We start from the raw sequence: 17,247 nt of genomic DNA, 5'->3' as shown, positions 1-17,247 counted from the left end.
TGATATGGGCATTCTTCTAGGTTGCCTAACACTATTTGGGTATTAATGCAACATATAATACCACATAGCACTTAGAAAAACACAACTTAAGGGGAGAAATCAGAAAGCATTCATTTTCATGGGAAAATTTGCACATTTTGCTTTCATCTATATAACATGCATATTGTCAATCCCAATGCAAAATTAATAAGTGTACTAGGTTTGTAACCTGATGCAGAAAGAAAGAGGACACTGGAAAATAAATAAAACATTGGAAAATTAGAAAAATAAATTTAAAGATAATAAAAATAAAAATTTTAAAAGGCAAGAGGCTCAGATTTGAAATTAGAGAAAGTATGGTCAAAATCTATGATTTATTGTCTATGAAACATTGGACAAGTCATTTAGTTTCTCTAGGATTTGGTTTCTTCATCATAAAATTAGACCATCCATTAACCCACCTCCTAGCTGAACTCTCTGTTTTCAGAGGAGGAAAATGAAGCCCCAGGAGGCAATGTAATTAGCCCCAGATAGTCAGTCATACAGATGGATGAAAGCTGAGATTCAGACTCAACCCTTCCACTCAAGGTTCCTCACACCCAGGGTTGTACTGATAAATCTTTAACAACCAGCTTTAGAAAGAAAACATTTAATATTTTTCATCAGTTTTTCTAAAGGCCTTTGCAACAACAAAACAATAAACCAAATCCAAATTTATAACATTTGTTGATTTCCAGGGTATTAAATGCTCATAACTGAACATTTAAAAATTGGTTAGTCATTTAGAGTTAGTCATTGGGCTCCAACACAAATGTGCCACACCTTTGTAAATGGTTCAAAAATAGCCTAGTTTTCTAGTCTTAATTCTGCAAGAAGGTTTTCCAGCTATAACTTGAAGCAACTTCAATAATCTCTATCCTTATCCAAGGCTCTAATAATATGTTTTATCATTCTTATCTCAGAAGCAGCCATTCAAATTAAAGGTCATTCCCTGCTGATTGATGAATTGTGGAGTTGGGGAAGAAATTCATCCTATACTTACCTTCCTAGAAGGAAGCCTACTGAGTGGTGTTCATTGAATATTCAATAAATATTTGTTGAAGACCTACTGCATGCAGAGGATTATGCTAGGCATGTGGGGTAAGAAACAAAACTTAAATGATATAGGGATAATTCTCTCCTAGATGTCTAGGTAAAGATTAAGGCAGGTATATAGTCTAATAAAAAAATCATAATAACCCAGCACATTAGAAAAGCATAAAACAAACTGTAAGTTAGAAATAGAAGGTCATTGCCAACCAAAGGAGACTAGGAAAGGTGTCATTAAAGAGCTGGCATTTTAATTGGGCTCTGCAAGATGAGTAGAATTTCAATACCTGTTGAATATTCCAAATACAGGGAACAATGTAGATAGACAGCAAAGTCCATGTCAACAGAGCATAGTCTGATTTTGTTGGGAGGTAGTATGCGGGAAAAATAATATGCAATAGGTCTTATGCAGCAAAATGGTACCAGATTGTATAAGATCTTGACTGCCTGGCAAAGGCATAACAAATTTACTTGGAACACAATAGTGAGCCACTGAAGAGTTTAAGCATGAAAAAAGGAACAGTTGCTGGCATCATGGGATCAGTACCCCTTCATCCACATTTCTGTTTGTTGGAATGGCTCAGTCAGGAGTAGGAGGGTACAGAAGGATAATCTTCCCAGCTTATTTCTCAGACTTCTCTTCCTACCCATTAATTTGTACCCCTCGAATAAGAAACAATCTAAATGTGATAAGTGGCAAAGGATCAGCCTGAATGATTTAGGGAGAGCTTATGATCCTGACAATGTATTTGCTAGAAGGCAAAACCCTTGCTGGGTTCTGAACTTGACAGAAAAATCTCTCGCAAATGAAATCAATCAAAATGGAAGCAATTTTTCATTGTACACATAAGAAAGTGAATTAAAACCAAGAGAATTCGATTGAATAAACGTTTATTAAGTGCTTGCTATGTGCAAGATGATGTGTTGTTAGGTGCTGGTGATACACAAGTGGAGGGGAAAAAACTCCATAATTCCCTGCCCTCCAAGAGCTTACAATCTACTATATGGAATATAACATGTATACAGGTAAGCATAATACAAGTTAAGAAGTGATAGAGGCAAAGGAGAGACTCAGAATTCTCAGAGAAACTTTGAGGGATGTAAAGAACACATTCAACTATGGTGGGAATTAGGAAAGGCTTAAAAAATCTGAACCTTAACAGGAAGAGCTAAGAAGGGACTATGTTCCAGGTGTGGTGGACAGTCTACCTGAATGCATGGTAGCAGAGGAAAGCAGACTGAATTTAGGCAATAGTAGTGATTCAATTTGGCTAGAACATAGAGGGTTTGAAAGAGAGTAATAAAAATATTAGGCTAGAAAGGGAAACTAGTCAGACAATGGACAGCTTTAAATCTAAACCTAAGGAGATTGTACTATATTTAATTCTACTGGCTAAGTAGATTCAACCACTTTCAAAAGATGGAAGAAAAAACCTGAAGACAAGCAAGCCCTGGGCTTCTGTATTCATTCCAATATATTTGCCTAAAATCATCCAGTTTGTCTTCTATCCTAGCAAATATAACCAGGTAAGTCAAAATCTCCAGGTGGTAAATTCCTTCTTAGGACAGTCTGATCAGTAGAATGAACCCTACCTGAAAGACTGGCACCTCCCAGACCAAGCTGCTGCTAGAGAATCTGAATCATCCCTACTGGAAGCAAGATGATCAGCCTCTAACAAAGAGAACTGCAGAGCTTACTTCTTTTCAGGGAAGGTCCTTGTTAAAGACCTTTCTATCTGCCAGCTGGTTTCCTGAGTTCACTGACTTTAGGAGGACGAGTACTTTAACCTTAAGAGGGCTAAACATAATCCCAGTTCCCCAATGAGATAGGTGAATGAAAATTCCATTCTGACGGACTAAATCTGCCTAATTCAAATGAACAATACATAGCCCATGTGGGGCTAATAGCTTTGTTTTCAAATGCAAACTGCAGTAAACCACAGTCAAAATACTTTCATGTACAAACACCAAGAATGATGCATCAACTTCTTATTTGCAAAATAGCACTTTCTCAAATTGTAGTTTTGTCTAAAGATAGTAGAATAAAATATCTAAAAAAATAAAATGCTTTCATGAAGTGGTTTGAATGTTTGCTTTTTACAAAAACTAAATGAGACAGACAGACTTGGATAAGAAAGGAAGAGAAGAACCCATCATCCACTTTGCTTTCCATTTCTGAGTTTAGGCTTGCTGTTTTAACAAAAGGAAAATACTGAAGAGCACATGCATAAACTGATTTGCCCTCATTATTTCCCAACTAAGGGCCCAATGTGATTTGAAGATGCTCAAATCTAAACATAGTTTTGTAAGATACCAACACAACCTTCCCATGAAGTTCATTTATTTCTTGTGTAAGATTCCAGACCGAATGACATCTTGTCCATTCCTTACTTGATGAACTGTGTAAGACAAATTTCTCATCTCAGCTTCATTTCTCCCTACCTATCACAAAACAAGGTCACTTTCCCCGAGTTATCAGTTAATAGGTATTTCATAAGAAAGATGTATCTGTCCAAAATTATCATGTTTTGTATTCCAGAGAAGAGGTGTCAAACACAGCCCACAATACCCCTGAGTGCTGACTGAAACAGATTAAACTGTAATAGGGAAATATTTTACAAAATCAACAAAAACACAGTGGAATACAGATAATGTTAATGTGGCTTTCTAAGTCAATATGAGACCCAAAGGGATCATTATATATGATTTAATGGCCCTGTTTCTATTGAGTTGGATGCCACTGATCTAGAGCCAACCTCTGAACATGGCATCCTATTCCATTTTCCAGAGTGCAGTCCAATCAACACATTGTGGAATTCCAACAAAAGACATAGATAACTTAGTTAAATGTCACCCCATCTCTCCCCAGCACATATAACCTGAATATAATGAGACCGTAAAAACTAAATTCTAGATGTTGGGCAATAGTGATGAGTAACAGCTTAAATACAAACTTGAAACAGACCTGAAATATTTGCAAACAGGGTAAGAAATGGGAATGGTGTGTTATAGGACCCAACTCCCATGCACTACAAGTTAATTATATTATTTCATGTTTTTGCTGTACAGAATATGCTATTTGGAAGAATTCTATTGTGAAATGAACCAATGACTCAAAGTATCCACATGATCTTAACTGCAAAATAAATCTGAATCCATGTAATCACAAGTCCTAAGTCTTGTTCTAATGGTTCTCTCCTAAACAATGTACCTGGCTTTATGTACTAGATGTGTTCTTGAAAGCATGGCCATAAAATGGGTTTTTATGACTATCATAAAATCATCACTTAATTGGACTAAGGGAGCTCTATATTTAGAAGAATCCTGTTGTGAAACGAGTCAAGAGTACTAAACACATCCATTTTAGCAGGTCTTTTTTGGATGGTATTGTTGTTCACACAAGCCTCGCTCATATTTTTTGTCATAAATAAGAAAACAGGACAAGACAAAGAAAAATAAAATACTATTCATTTTTGTGCAGTTCATCCATTCTTTCTTAAAGTCAAACTTCCTAAGCCAACTTTTCCCATCACAATATGTAATATATTAACATTGAAATTATTTGGCGTGTTGTAGAAAAAAAGAAACTCAAGGTTCTCTCACAGAGACCAGGAGGAACAAGGAGTAATTGAAATTTCAATCAATCTGCTGTCAGAACAGGCTTGAAGTACAGTCTGACAAATAATTTGGTCTGGGTCTTAGCCTTCATCTCCAAACATAAACTGCCCAATGGATGCCTTCCCGTGACTCTGCTACCCTTTCTCCTTCCATTTATTTATGCTTTTAAAAGAACACTGGATGCATTAGAAGTTACAAGCTTCAGGAGTCAATTTTCAGCACCACAAGAAGAGGATTAAGATGAAATGGAATCCAACAGCTAAATCCCCAAGTATAATATTGAAAATTTACCCCTTCATGTCACCAATAAAATTGGCACACTGATCAGAGTCTCTCTCATGCAGTCTCTGAAACAGCATTTAAATGAAAGGAATAACCACTGATATTTTAGAGGGTGATTGGGTGTAGAGGGGTTGAACCCCCAACCAACTTGTAACCTCCTTACTAATCACACTCATTCAAACTTGACCACTGGTAGCATAAAAGGATTTTTAAAAAATATATTACTAGTTTCTCCTTCACATTCAAGGTGGTTCTAAAACCAAGATGCAGAAAACGTAGCTACTTTTTTGAGAGAAATGGCAGTGAGCTCTGGTTTGTTGCCTCTGAAAATTCAGGGTGTATCATGCCCTTGAAACCAGACTCTAAAGGATCTTGGAACATTGATGAAGAACCTGAAGAGGGACATGGAGGGTATCTAGTCCAATCTCCTCATTTTACAGATAAAAAACATTGAGGGCCAGTAAGGTACTTTGACTTTCCCAAAGTCACACAGGCAATAAGGGGTATAGATTTAAATATAGGTCCTCTCACTCTAAGCCCCTTGATTTTCTATGGCATCTTGCTACAATTTAAGGGATAAAATTAAATCCATCCCCTTTCGAGGAAAAAAGTGTCCTTTTGCGTGTAATAATTCAATGGGTATGCATTCCTTTAAAACTTTCCAAAACCCTTTAAATAGAGAAAGATAGCTTGAATATGACAGGGAATAGAGAAGATTTAAATTCCTTCTAGCAGCAAATGAATGCATTGAAAAGCCCAGATTTAGGGCACAACCTCCAGCATAATGGATAACACACTGGGTTTTTTAGGCAAATAATTATCAAACTAGCTGTTAGCAAAATTAAACCTTTTTTCTATTCCTTTTCCATGTTCATATAGATAACTTCATTATACAAATAAGTTAATAGTAGTATTAAAATAATAAGCTTTGGCAATCATTCAGCAACAAGAGAAAAGAGGCAAGAGCATGGCCAAGTTTAAGACAAGTTTCTTAAACTCATCAGCTTTTACCTTAAATTTCCAGACTACCTGGAATACCTACAAATTCCATTCTGGACACCTCATGCTACAGTGAGATTTCTCATCTCCCTTCTCTGGACCTAATCAACTATGCAGAGCTGTGGGAAATGAAAAAAAATAAATAAATAAATAAAAATAACCCTAATAAGGTCATAACTAGATAAACCCATCATCTTTTTCCCCCTCCCAGAGTAATTACCCTTTTCAAAAGTATAGCTGGCATACTAATTTTTGGTCCTAGTTTGTAGTTCCAGTAAAAGAGGTGCCCATAGCGCGTACTGACCCACCATTCATTCCACTGTATACACTCCTGTGATGAGGTGACATGTCGTCGGGGGTCTGCCTCCGGAGTGTGCCTTCTCTGCTGCCTCCTCCACCCATGTGCTTGTGATGATCTGGGCTTCCCCCAAAATGCTGCTTGAGATGCTCAGGGCTGGTCCCCCTCACCCTTGGAAGGTGTTCCATGCTCCCACTCAAGATATGTTTCTGCAGGTGCTCAGGGCTACCGCTGCTGTGTTTTTGATGTTCCGGACTCCCACCAGGCCTGTGCTTCTGAAAATGTTCGGGGTTACTGCTGATCACATGCTTTGGCAGGGTCTCTGGGCTCCCACCTGTGTGCTTCTGTTGCTCAGGGCTGCCCTTGACTAAGGTTTTGTGATGCTCTGGACTGGGTCCTTTGAGCTGCTTCTGGTGATCTGGGCTCCCAGAAACCCTTGGTTTGGGCAGGTGTTCTGGACTCCCGCTCTTGTGCTTTGAGTGCTCCGGACTTCCCTCAGCCCTAGTTTTCTGGAGATGTTCAGGGCTGCCACTTGTGTGATGTTTGTGGTGGTCAGGGCTGTCAGTGCTCCCTGTGCTGGAGGTGCTGCTGCCATCCCCCACATCCCTCACGTAGGGGGCATTTGAGGCTGTGAGCTGGCACAGGCTGATCTGGCTGTCGATGGAGCTCCGGCTGCCAGCACAGCCACCTTTCTCTTCATCCAACATCACGCAGAGCTCTTTGAGCTCCATGTTCTCCTTGACAACCTCCTCCTGCTTCACTTCCAGTTCCTTCAGTTTCTGCAGATATAAGGCCACTTCCTTGTGCATCACCCCAGCTGTATATCTGCCCAGTCTCTGCCACTCGCGTGACACCTTTTTTCCCTTCTGCCTGTCATCATCCAGGAAACAACAAAGATCTCTCAGTTCTTGGTTGTCTTCTTGAAGCTTCTGGTTAATGTCCTATAAAAAGACAGAGAGAACCATTCATGAAATAAGATTTTCAAAGGTCTTTCTCATTCTGACATCAGTAGGATCAGGCTAACCCAATCCTGGCAAGCTAAACAAATCTCTTAATACTAAACCATTGGGAGCAACTTTCAATTACAAGAATTCTGGGGCTAGAGGCAGATATTCTGGGATAAGCAAGATGACTGTGATGTCTAGAAGGTAATAGGGAAAAGGGAAATTAAAACTTGATAAATATCAAGAGTAGGTCAATCAGTTTTGAGAATTGACTGAGAACAAACACACACACACACACACACACACACACACACACACGGTGAAAACACAACAGAGCAATTAATCAAAGGTAGCACCTTGAGGACAAGAACTATTTCATTTTTTTCTCTTTCAGCACAGTCCCTGATATACAGTAGGTTTTTAATAAATGTTTGTTGATATACTAATTGAGTGATCACAGAATTTAGAGTTCAATCCCTCATTTTTTTCAGAAGACATAAGAACAGTGAAGTCATAGAGCAATGATTGAGATGTCCTTTTCAGGAATAAGATTGCCGATTTGATTATTGTTCTCAGAGGAAGAAGTAGAAAGGGGAAGAGTGAAGATGAGCAAAGAACAGCAATATTGTCATATGGGGTGAGACTGAGAGACCTAGAGAAATTAAGTGGTTTGCCTACCATTCCATCCCTTCATTCCTTGTACACATAAAATGAGGGCTGCCACCACACCCAACTCATCTCACATGCCATCCATTAAGGACATAACTAAATGTCCAACCAGAAGAGATCTGATCCTTTACACAATCTGAACTCCAACTTGCTCTCCAACTGTACTTCTTTCCTAAAGTGAGTGGGTCAGGAAAAAAGGCAGATACAATGTATACTCTGACCACCCAATAATCCAGTTGGGTAACCTAAAAGATGTTACCTTTCATTCAAGTAAACCCAAGATGACTTAGATATGAACTCTCATACCACCTAGAAATTTAGTTCAAAAGCAATCCATGAAGTAGAACTTTGACTTCACCCAGGGGATGAATAGTGGCAGTATATTTTCAAGGCCTAAAGAAAAAAAAAGAAACATAGTGTAGTTTAAAAGGCCTTAGAATCAGAAAGACTTGAGATCAAGCCCTGCCTTTGATCTCAAGTATGACTAAGGACTTGATCTCAAGTTGGACAGAGTATAAGCTCAAGTATGACCAAGCAGCTAACTCCACAGTAGATAGAGCATTAGGAACTGGAATCAGGAAGATCTGAGTACAAATTCAGTCCCAGACTGACTATGTGAGCCTGGGCAAGTCACTTAATCCGGTTTGCCTCAGTTTTCTCAACTATAAAATGAGCTGGAGAAGGAAATGGCAAATCAAGTCACTTTATCTCTTCCTGACTAGTCAACTCTCTAAAACTGAAAGTTATAGAAGGTAAAGTTTCTGTCCTAAGAGTTTTCTATTCTGAGGAAATTGTAGGTTCAGACCCAGGCATCAAGTTTAAACTTTCATTCCAGTTAATAACAGAAACATGGTTTAGTAGAAGACATTCCAAACTTGAAGTCAATTAAGACATGAGTTTAAATGCTGGTTTTGACACTTTTTAAATATGTGACCTTAGACAAATTGTTCAACTTCCCTAAGCTTCATTTTTTTATCTGTAAAATGGTCATTATAATATGTATGCTAACCACTTTGAAGGGTTGTGGGGACAGTACAATGTAAACCTTTAGAAGTAGTCTATAGAAAAATTTCTATAGAAATAATCAATGGACTAATGACCAGCTAGACTTGATCATTTCTAGTGTCATTCAGACTAACCATGGCACCATTCCCTGACGATCCTCACAAATCACTCTCGCCCTCTACTCATGACACTTTTCATTTACTTACTTAAATTCTTAGTCAACTTTTCATCCAAATATGGGTCATTTCTTTGAGTAGAATGCAAACTCCTCTAAGGCAGATATACCATTTTCCCCACTACCCAGAATTCTTTATATTCCCCCCAAAGGATCTTAATGCACAGTAGATGCTCATTAAATATTTAACTGATATGGGGACTAGTATAATTTTTTCAAACCTGTAGATTGATACAAATCTAGATGTCTCGAACATTCAGGTGATCAAGTTAAGGTAACTCATCAGAGCAGGTAATTTTTAAGTCGTTTTTAGAATATCTCTTTTCTATTAACCATCATTTTATGGGAAAATAGCAATTGTAGATATTGTAGAAAATAATTTTGAATAAAAACAAGCATTTTTTAATCAGAAAAAAGACCCTCAGAATTTTCTTCAACCCCAGCATTTTTGCATAAATCTCAATCATACTATTTCATCCAAATGAATCTTAACTTGAAACAATACCATTTGTGGAAGAAGCAATATCTTTTTTAAAAAAGGCTATTGGGTCAAGCTCAATCAAGGAGACTTGACCCCTGGATCACAAGGAGCAACTCATGCAATAGAATTTTGATCTGTTGATTCAACCCAAGGGGTCCTCAACAACTTTTCTTCTTGAATGTCCTTTTCCTTGTGATGAATCAAGTAAATCTCTTGTTAAATACTGAATAGGGGGCAGCTAGGTGGTGCAGTGGATAGAGCACTGGCCCTGGAGTCAGGAGTACCTGAATTCAAATCTGGCCTCAGATACTTAATAATTACCTAGCTGTGTGGCCTTGGGCAAGCCACTTAATCCCATTGCCTTGCAAAAACTAAAAAAAAAAAAAAATATATATTGAATGAGCATTTCATTCCAATATCAAAACTAAGCTATCAGTGAACCATCCTGAGTCAGGTTCTACACTTAACAGGGCTGGTTCTCTTATAATTAGCAAGTAACCTATATCAGATTGAATAGTTAATGGAATTGACTCAGTGGCTGAAAAAACAGTAAGTCAGTCATCTTTTTGGAGAGTGAAGTTCAGTTTAGAACATCTAACACTAAAATTACCTTAGCATCTAGAACAGAGCTGGAATTTAATAAGTGCTCACTGATTGATTTATTGATTCAGCAATAAGCAAGCTTCTTTAAGTCCAAATTTAATGGCCTCATTTCTTTTTTTTTAAAGCTCCAGGGGGCAGCTAGGTGGCCCAGTGGATAGAGCACCAGCCCTGGACTCAGGAGGACCTGAGTTCAAATCAGACCTCAGACACTTAATAATTACCTAGCCTTGGGCAAGCCACTTAACCCCATTGCCTTGGGGGAAAAAAAAATCCTAAAATAAATAAATAAATAAGCTCCTGTTGCTCCTTTAGTCTTGCTACTAGACAATAGATGCTATCTGAAAGTCTAAGCAGACAAAAATAAAGTTTAACTCTATCTCCTATGAAAACTTGCATTTAAGATTCACAAAGCATTTCACATTATATCTTTTTAACCTCATCAAAACTCTGTGCAATAAGTATCATATAATTATTATCCCCATTTTACAGATGAAGAAACTAAGAGATTGAGTGACTTGCTCAGGATGACACGAATTATGTATCCAAGATAGGATCCATACCCAGCTCCTCTTGATCCCAGATTCACCAACTGCCTTTCTATCAAATTTAGAAATGTTCTGCCCAAAGAAATGTACATTTTGATCTTTCAAACCTGGCAAGATATATTGGGTTTATCAGCCCCAAATCATTTGGGCTCTCATTAACTGACAGCAATAGATCTCAGACCAATTCCACTTGGTCATTGGTAAGGCTCTGACTAGTTTAGAGTGAATATAAATAGCAATTGTTTCTGTTTTGACCAAAATCCCTGAGGGTCTTCCCCTTCTAGGTTGGTTTTTTGTTTCGATTAGGCAAATGAAACCATTGCTTAATTTCTTTCTTACCTAGTCTTAATCAATGAATAGGCATTGCCCCAGTCAAAGACCTATTAAAGATCTTAGCTAAAAAAGGTCAAGGTCTCCCACTTCAGCCAGTTATCCTGATTCATAGGGGTACTGAATCCAGATGATTCTGGAGGAGAAAGTGAGGTTAGTGATTATGCATAGCCCTTCATCACTTCAGTTCACCTTCATGTTATACTATCACCTCCCTGATTTCATGGTCCTCTTCAAGAAGGAAGGATAAACAACAATTCATCACCTAACACCAAAAGTCCATCACTTATTCTAGCATAAGCCCAGCTAACATATTTATGTTTTAAGAGATCAATTTGAATTCCCATGTCATTTGGTTCTTTTTCTGAGATTTTTTTTTTGGTTATTTTATGGCAACAGAAGATACACAATTCATTCACAATAATGAATATTTCACCCACTATGTGTGTCTGTTCAGGAAACTGCGGGAATATAATGATGAGAGGGTCATTAGCCTGGCTATATTGAGAGAGAACTGAAATAGGAAGAACTTGAGATAAGCCTAACAAGTAGGTAGCATTGGGGCAGTTTCCCAAAGGAAGAAAGAGAGGAAGAAGAGGAGCATTCTTGGAATTTGGGAATAGAAATAGTGAAGTGGCAGATGTGGGAAAGAACTAAGACATGTTCCAAGAAGAATAAATAGGGACCAAGGAATTGAAGTAGCTGATTCCAGAGAAATATGGGAAAACTTCTATGAACTGATGCAAAGAGAAGTAAGCAGAACCAGGAGAATAATATATATTATAACAACTTTGGAAGTAAGCTATATTAATGTCAGTAATGGGAGATGAAGCCAGAAAGATAAACTGAAATTATGTCTTGCATAGCCTTGAATGCCAGACAGAGGAGTTTAATTAGCCAACAAAGATTCTTAACAAGAGAAGACATGGTTTAGGAAGATTAATCTGGCAGTAGGTTGTAGGAAAGGCCAATACTGTGTTGAAAAGTAAAGAAAGGAGATGGAAAGGTCAGTTCAAAAAGATAATGAAATCTTTAATTAATTTGAGTGATGGAAATAGAAATAAAAAATAGATTTCAGAGAATGTTCTATTTTTGTGCCCTGACTCCTCATATTGAGATAATTAGTGATTATATCCTCAATATTAGAAAAGGACAATCATCTCAGCAGCAAGACATTATTCTCAAATTATTCAATGTCTTACAGCATTAGTAAATACACTAGTTATAATGCTTCTATTCCACCCCATTTTTAAAATGCACATAATGAACTGAGTCGATTCCCAGAAATCAATGTGCATTCTATATTTGGTTTAGGTTGAAGATTATTGTTCCTTCTACAGATGGTATTGTTTTCACATTAAGACTGATTTGGATAAAGTAATATGGGTACTGTACATATCAATAACAGGAAGAATCAAATTCACAACAAAATCTGGTCCTAACCCTCAAGAAGGATCTAACTAGATTGTTGAGAAGAAAGTGCATGAAGCCAAGTTCCATCCAGTGCTAGACCTCTTTCTCCTTTAAGGCTCTGCCCCTCTAGATGACTCCCTTGGGAGAGGGTGGGGAAGACAGAAATATGTCCCACTGTGCAACTAACTGCCTATTACAATGATAGGTTCATAGATTTAGATATAGAAGAAACCTCAAAAGTCATTTAGTTAAACTCCTCCTTTTATAGAAGAGGATCTGAAGACCAAAGGGATTTAAGGATTTGCCTAGTCACAAAGGTAGATAGTAAAGTAGTATCACTGAGATTAGAGTTGAGGTACTCTAACTCCACAGCACACTTTCCACTATACAATTCTGTCTCCATTTATCTGATCTGTGACCCATGAAGGCACAACACTGAGAGGCAGCATTTTTATTCCAGTGATATTTCAATAGGCTATAAACTTGGGCTTCACTGGGCTAAAATCACCTTGCTTCCAGTAAAGCTGTTTAACTTTAACCATTGCTTCCCTCAGTAAGCATATTAGAAATCATGCTGACTTTATTGTTTCCCTAAGTAAGGATGCTGGAAATGATTCAGGATCACTGTAGATCTAATAATGTATACTGATATTTCAAAACTAGTCTGAAAATAGCTTTTGAATGTCATTGAACATCAGTGTCAATGCTTAGTTTAAAGGAAAGGGAGGAAAGCATTATTAAAAGGACAAATTCTCAATTACATTATGAGTAAAAGACCTTGACTAGGTCTTCCTAACAAATGAGACTTATTTGACTTTTCTTGTATAGTTTTGTATCCCTATGACATACAAGTATTCACTAAATAAATGTCTATTTGAATGAATAGACCAAATAGAAGGATTTTCTCACAATATCACCATTTGAGATCATATGACAGCTTTGACATACCTCAAGTCTACCTCCCCTCTAGGATTGCCACATCACTGCAGCATTCTAACAAGACACACCATTCAAGTGTGTCTTTCTGACTTGCCTTCTCTGTCCTTTCTACTCTTTTTTCCCCATAGAATTTTTTTCTTCAACTGAGTAATTTAGAGTCAGAAAATATAATAATAAGGGAAAAGTCCCAGAAGGAGAAGAGAATATCTGTGTGCATGATTTTACTCCAAGTTCTTCCTGAAATCATTTCATCTGTTAGTCGACTTCCTATAAACAAAGCCAGAACAATTAGAGGAAGGAATAAAAGGAGTCACCACTGACACATTGATGCAGAAAGGAAGTTGGTTAGCTAAATCAGGAGCCTTCCCAGAAATCTCTATTCAGTTAGGCATTCAGTTAAGGAGGTTTGACACTTTCTATTTAAAAGGCAAAAAGAAAAGTTACTCTGTCTTGTCATTCTCCCAAATCAAAAAGTCTTGGCCCAAAATGGAGGCATCACAATTTGACACTTGGACAAACTGTAACCACTCTGTATACCTGGGGATTGAATTAGACTATCAGGAAAATGGGGAAATGAACACCAATTTACTCCTGAAAGTACTTTCTTCCAAACTCAGCAAGAAAAAAAACATTTGAAGAGAAAAGGAAGGCGATGATGAATCCTAAAGTCTATTTGTAATCTGCTAGAGGAAGTAGCAGGAGGTAGTTGGTGGCTGGGAAAATCAGTTCTAATGGGTGTTCAGATGAGCAGATCAACCCCCCCCCCCCCCATGTCATCCTGCAGTCTATGGCTATTTTAGACAGTTATCTTTTGTTAAGTCTGGTTCCTTGAGTTTCACAACTGGCTTTTCTTTTGTCCTCTAGTTCGGTCTCACCATCCACTTACACTGTCCTTGCTGTTACTTTCCTTTCTCAAATGCAAATATTCTCCTGTAGGAAAATGCCCTCATTAATCCAAAAGAGAGCCCTGAGCTTTCCCAGCTGTTCTGTTCAAGTCCTCAAAATCTGGGGAGAGGGAGAGCCTCGACAGAGCTTCAGGCACAGGCACTCTTTTCATCTCCTCATTTCCCCTCTAGTGACAGACCTGACCTGCTAGTTTGGAAATCGAGGGGGAACCAAATGCCACCAAAGTTTGGAAAAGTTAGTAAAGGAGATTGGTTAGGGGTCAAGGAAAGGTCACTTGTTTTAACTATAAAAAAAACTTTCGCTAGTGCATTACCGTTTTGTTCCCGATTGATCATCATCTCACCTAATAAAGGGAACAAAGTTAGAGAAATCGAGCAAGAGCCGAAAAGAGAAGTGGGGGGAGGGAACGAAAAGAGAAGGAAAGGAAAGGAAAATAAAACGATAGAGGAGAGGGAAGAGGAGAGGGCAAAGAAAGGAGTGACAGAGGAGAGATGGGGGAGGGGTGTTGTGTTAGGGCCTCCCCTGGCCGGGCCCCGACGGTGCGCTCGGGGCGGTTACCTTGAGGCCGCGGATCTCGCCCAGGTGCAGCTGGAGGCGGCGGTTCACCTCCCGGATGAGGTTGCTGTGGTCCAGCATCGCGCTCACCTTCTCCGCCTCAGCGCGGCGGAGGCTGCGGATCAGCTCCTCCTTGCTCCACTGGAGCAGCTCCTCATCGGACAGTTTGGACAGGTCCTCCACCGCGGCCGAGGCGGCCGGACCCGAACAACTTTCCGCCCCCGCCGCCGCCGCCGCCGCCGCGCCCCCCGTGGCCTTGGACATGACGTTCCCCTCTTGGGAAGTGGGGACGGATGGAAAGCGGAGAGGGATGGACACGAGGGGAAGGTGCAGATCAGCGGGAGGGCCGCCGGGCGAGGCGCCCACCGCCCCCACCAGCCCGCCCGACTCCGCGGCTTCAGCCACAGGGCTTCGGCGAGTCACCGGGGCCGCGAGGGCGTCGCTGGGCTCGGGCTGCGGGGGTCGAGCAGTGCGCCCATCCTATCTCTCCATCTCCATCCCTGGACACGCGCCTTCGCGCAGCCCAGCCGGCGCGGCGGCCCGAGGGCTCCCGCGGGGGCCAGTCCCAACTCCGCGCAAGTCCATGTTCGGAGGCGTCCGGGAGTGCGCCCCGGGGATGCAAGGACGCCCCTCCGCCCGCTGCGGACCGGCTCGCCGCGCACTTTCCCCGGCCCCGCTTCGGACGGATCGACCCCTGCCCCCGTGCTCTCTCTCTGCTCTCAGGCTTCCAGAGGGCCGGGCCAGCCCGGCCGGGGCCGGAGGCGGCGGCGGCCGCTGGAGACGCCGCCGGGGCGCTCGCTGTCCCTCCCGGCTGCCGCCGCCGGCGCGCCCCGCATCCAGCCGCCCCGGCGCGGCCGCTGGGCTCCGCTGCTGCAATGGGGATGCCTCCGACTGGGAGCGCGGAGGAGGAGGAGGAGGAGGGGAGGAGGAGGAGGAGGAGGAGGAGGGGAGGAGGAGGAGGAGGAGGAGGAGGAGGAGGAGGAGGAGGAGGAGGAGGAGGAGGAGGAGGCTGGACCAGGAGGAGGAGGAGGCGGAGCCGAGCGCAGGGAGCCGCCCGCGGCCAGCGGCAGCAGCAGCCCCCTGACACCTGGACCAGGCGTGGCCGCTGTCCAGGCTGGAGGGGCAGCGCCGCTCAGGCCTCCATCCCTCCCGGGCTGACCGGGGAGGAGCAGGTGGCAGGGGGACGCAGGGACTTGTCTGCGGGGGGTCGCGGGGAGGGAAGGAGGAGGCAAAGGAGATCAGGAGCAGCTGTGACCAGTGTGGACCTAGGAAATTCTCGCGCGCCACCCTGTGGCTAAAGGGTCCGCTCCACGCCCTGGTTCAGCCAGCCTTCTTTCAAAGAAAACCAAGTCAAGGGTAGAAAATCAGGGGAGACTTCTATTTGCTTGGGTTCTGGGGTGCAGCAGCTGAGAGTGTTGAAGGGGGAAGGAAGAGAGAGTTTTCAGGTAAAACTTTAAACTGAGAAAAGAGGGGAAGGCCTTAGAGAATAACTATGGGAATGAGAGACCCTTAGGCCTTTGTCTTTTTAAAAGAAATTTGCTGCCTTTGTGAGATTGCTGCAGGGGAAGATAGGAAACTGAGAAATTTTATTCTTAAAGCATCATGGTCTAAGGAAGGAGGAGGAAGAGAATCATTTCTAACTTCCCAATACCTAGGTCTTTATTAGGGTTAGCACTTCCCATTCCAGAAGAGTAGAGCTTCTGCCAAAGCATCCTAAGATGATAAGAGTGAAATCTCTTCTTTGCCTATGAGCAGCTAAAAAACTAATCCCTTGAGTTTTGTCCTGGGTTCTTTTACTCTAGAGTTCACCTGACCTGTCTGTAAAACCATGTGCATAAATTAGTTTATGATGCCAAGAAGGTCTCCTAGTTTGAGATGAGATTGTCTTAGACCTGAAAAAAATTATTCTTTAACCTGCCACAAGAAAAAAAAAAAGATAAATTGTCTCCTGGTAGATCATTCGGTCGAATGTCTTATCCCCCTAGGAAAGTAGCATCTCCTACTGCCTAGAAAAATCAGAGATGGTCTTCCCATAGAACTTGAGTGGAAATTGAAAAGCACCTCCTTTCTTTAAAATTTCAGCATTCAGTTTAATTATTCAAATAAGCAGTTATTAAGACCTTATATGGAAGACATTGTTCCAAACTCCAAGTATTCAAAAACAAAAATTTTTTAATTGTCTCTACCCTCAAGAATTTTACATCCTAATAAATAAACAGAAGGGGGAGGGAATTTGAGGAAATAAAGGATACTACCGACTATGGATACCAAGAAAGGTTACAAGTTACATGGTATCTGAGCTGAATTGAAATATTCTAAGAAGTTAAGGGAGGAAGTATTCCAGATGCAGGGGAGAGACTAGGAGAAGACATGGAGACAGGCAATAGAATATAGAATCTAGGAAGCAACAAGACCAA

At 40.8% G+C, this 17,247-nt stretch overlaps 1 protein-coding gene across 4 annotated transcripts in view; it reads right to left on the bottom strand.

The window, feature by feature from the left end:
* CCDC85A (coiled-coil domain containing 85A) overlaps nucleotides 1-15,211 on the bottom strand; it is a 230,184-nt gene extending 214,973 nt beyond the window's left edge. For 2 of the 4 annotated variants that reach the window (XM_074206537.1, XM_074206545.1), the window contains exons 1-2: nucleotides 14,834-15,211; nucleotides 6,276-7,206 (exon numbers count right to left, since the gene is read on the bottom strand). In XM_074206537.1, the coding sequence (XP_074062638.1) occupies nucleotides 6,276-7,206; nucleotides 14,834-15,094 (1,192 nt within the window). In that variant the 5' untranslated portion in view covers nucleotides 15,095-15,211. The remainder of the gene's footprint in view (nucleotides 1-6,275; nucleotides 7,207-14,833) is intronic. The other 2 variants (XM_074206521.1, XM_074206527.1) reach the window with 2 other exon arrangements.
* Between the last annotated feature and the right edge of the window lie 2,036 nt (nucleotides 15,212-17,247).

Source organism: Macrotis lagotis, chromosome 1 (assembly GCF_037893015.1).
Source record: "Macrotis lagotis isolate mMagLag1 chromosome 1, bilby.v1.9.chrom.fasta, whole genome shotgun sequence".
NCBI classification, from domain to species: Eukaryota; Metazoa; Chordata; class Mammalia; order Peramelemorphia; family Peramelidae; genus Macrotis; species Macrotis lagotis.
The sequence above is the reverse complement of the archived record's forward strand: the minus strand, read 5'-3'. Positions and strand labels throughout refer to the sequence as shown.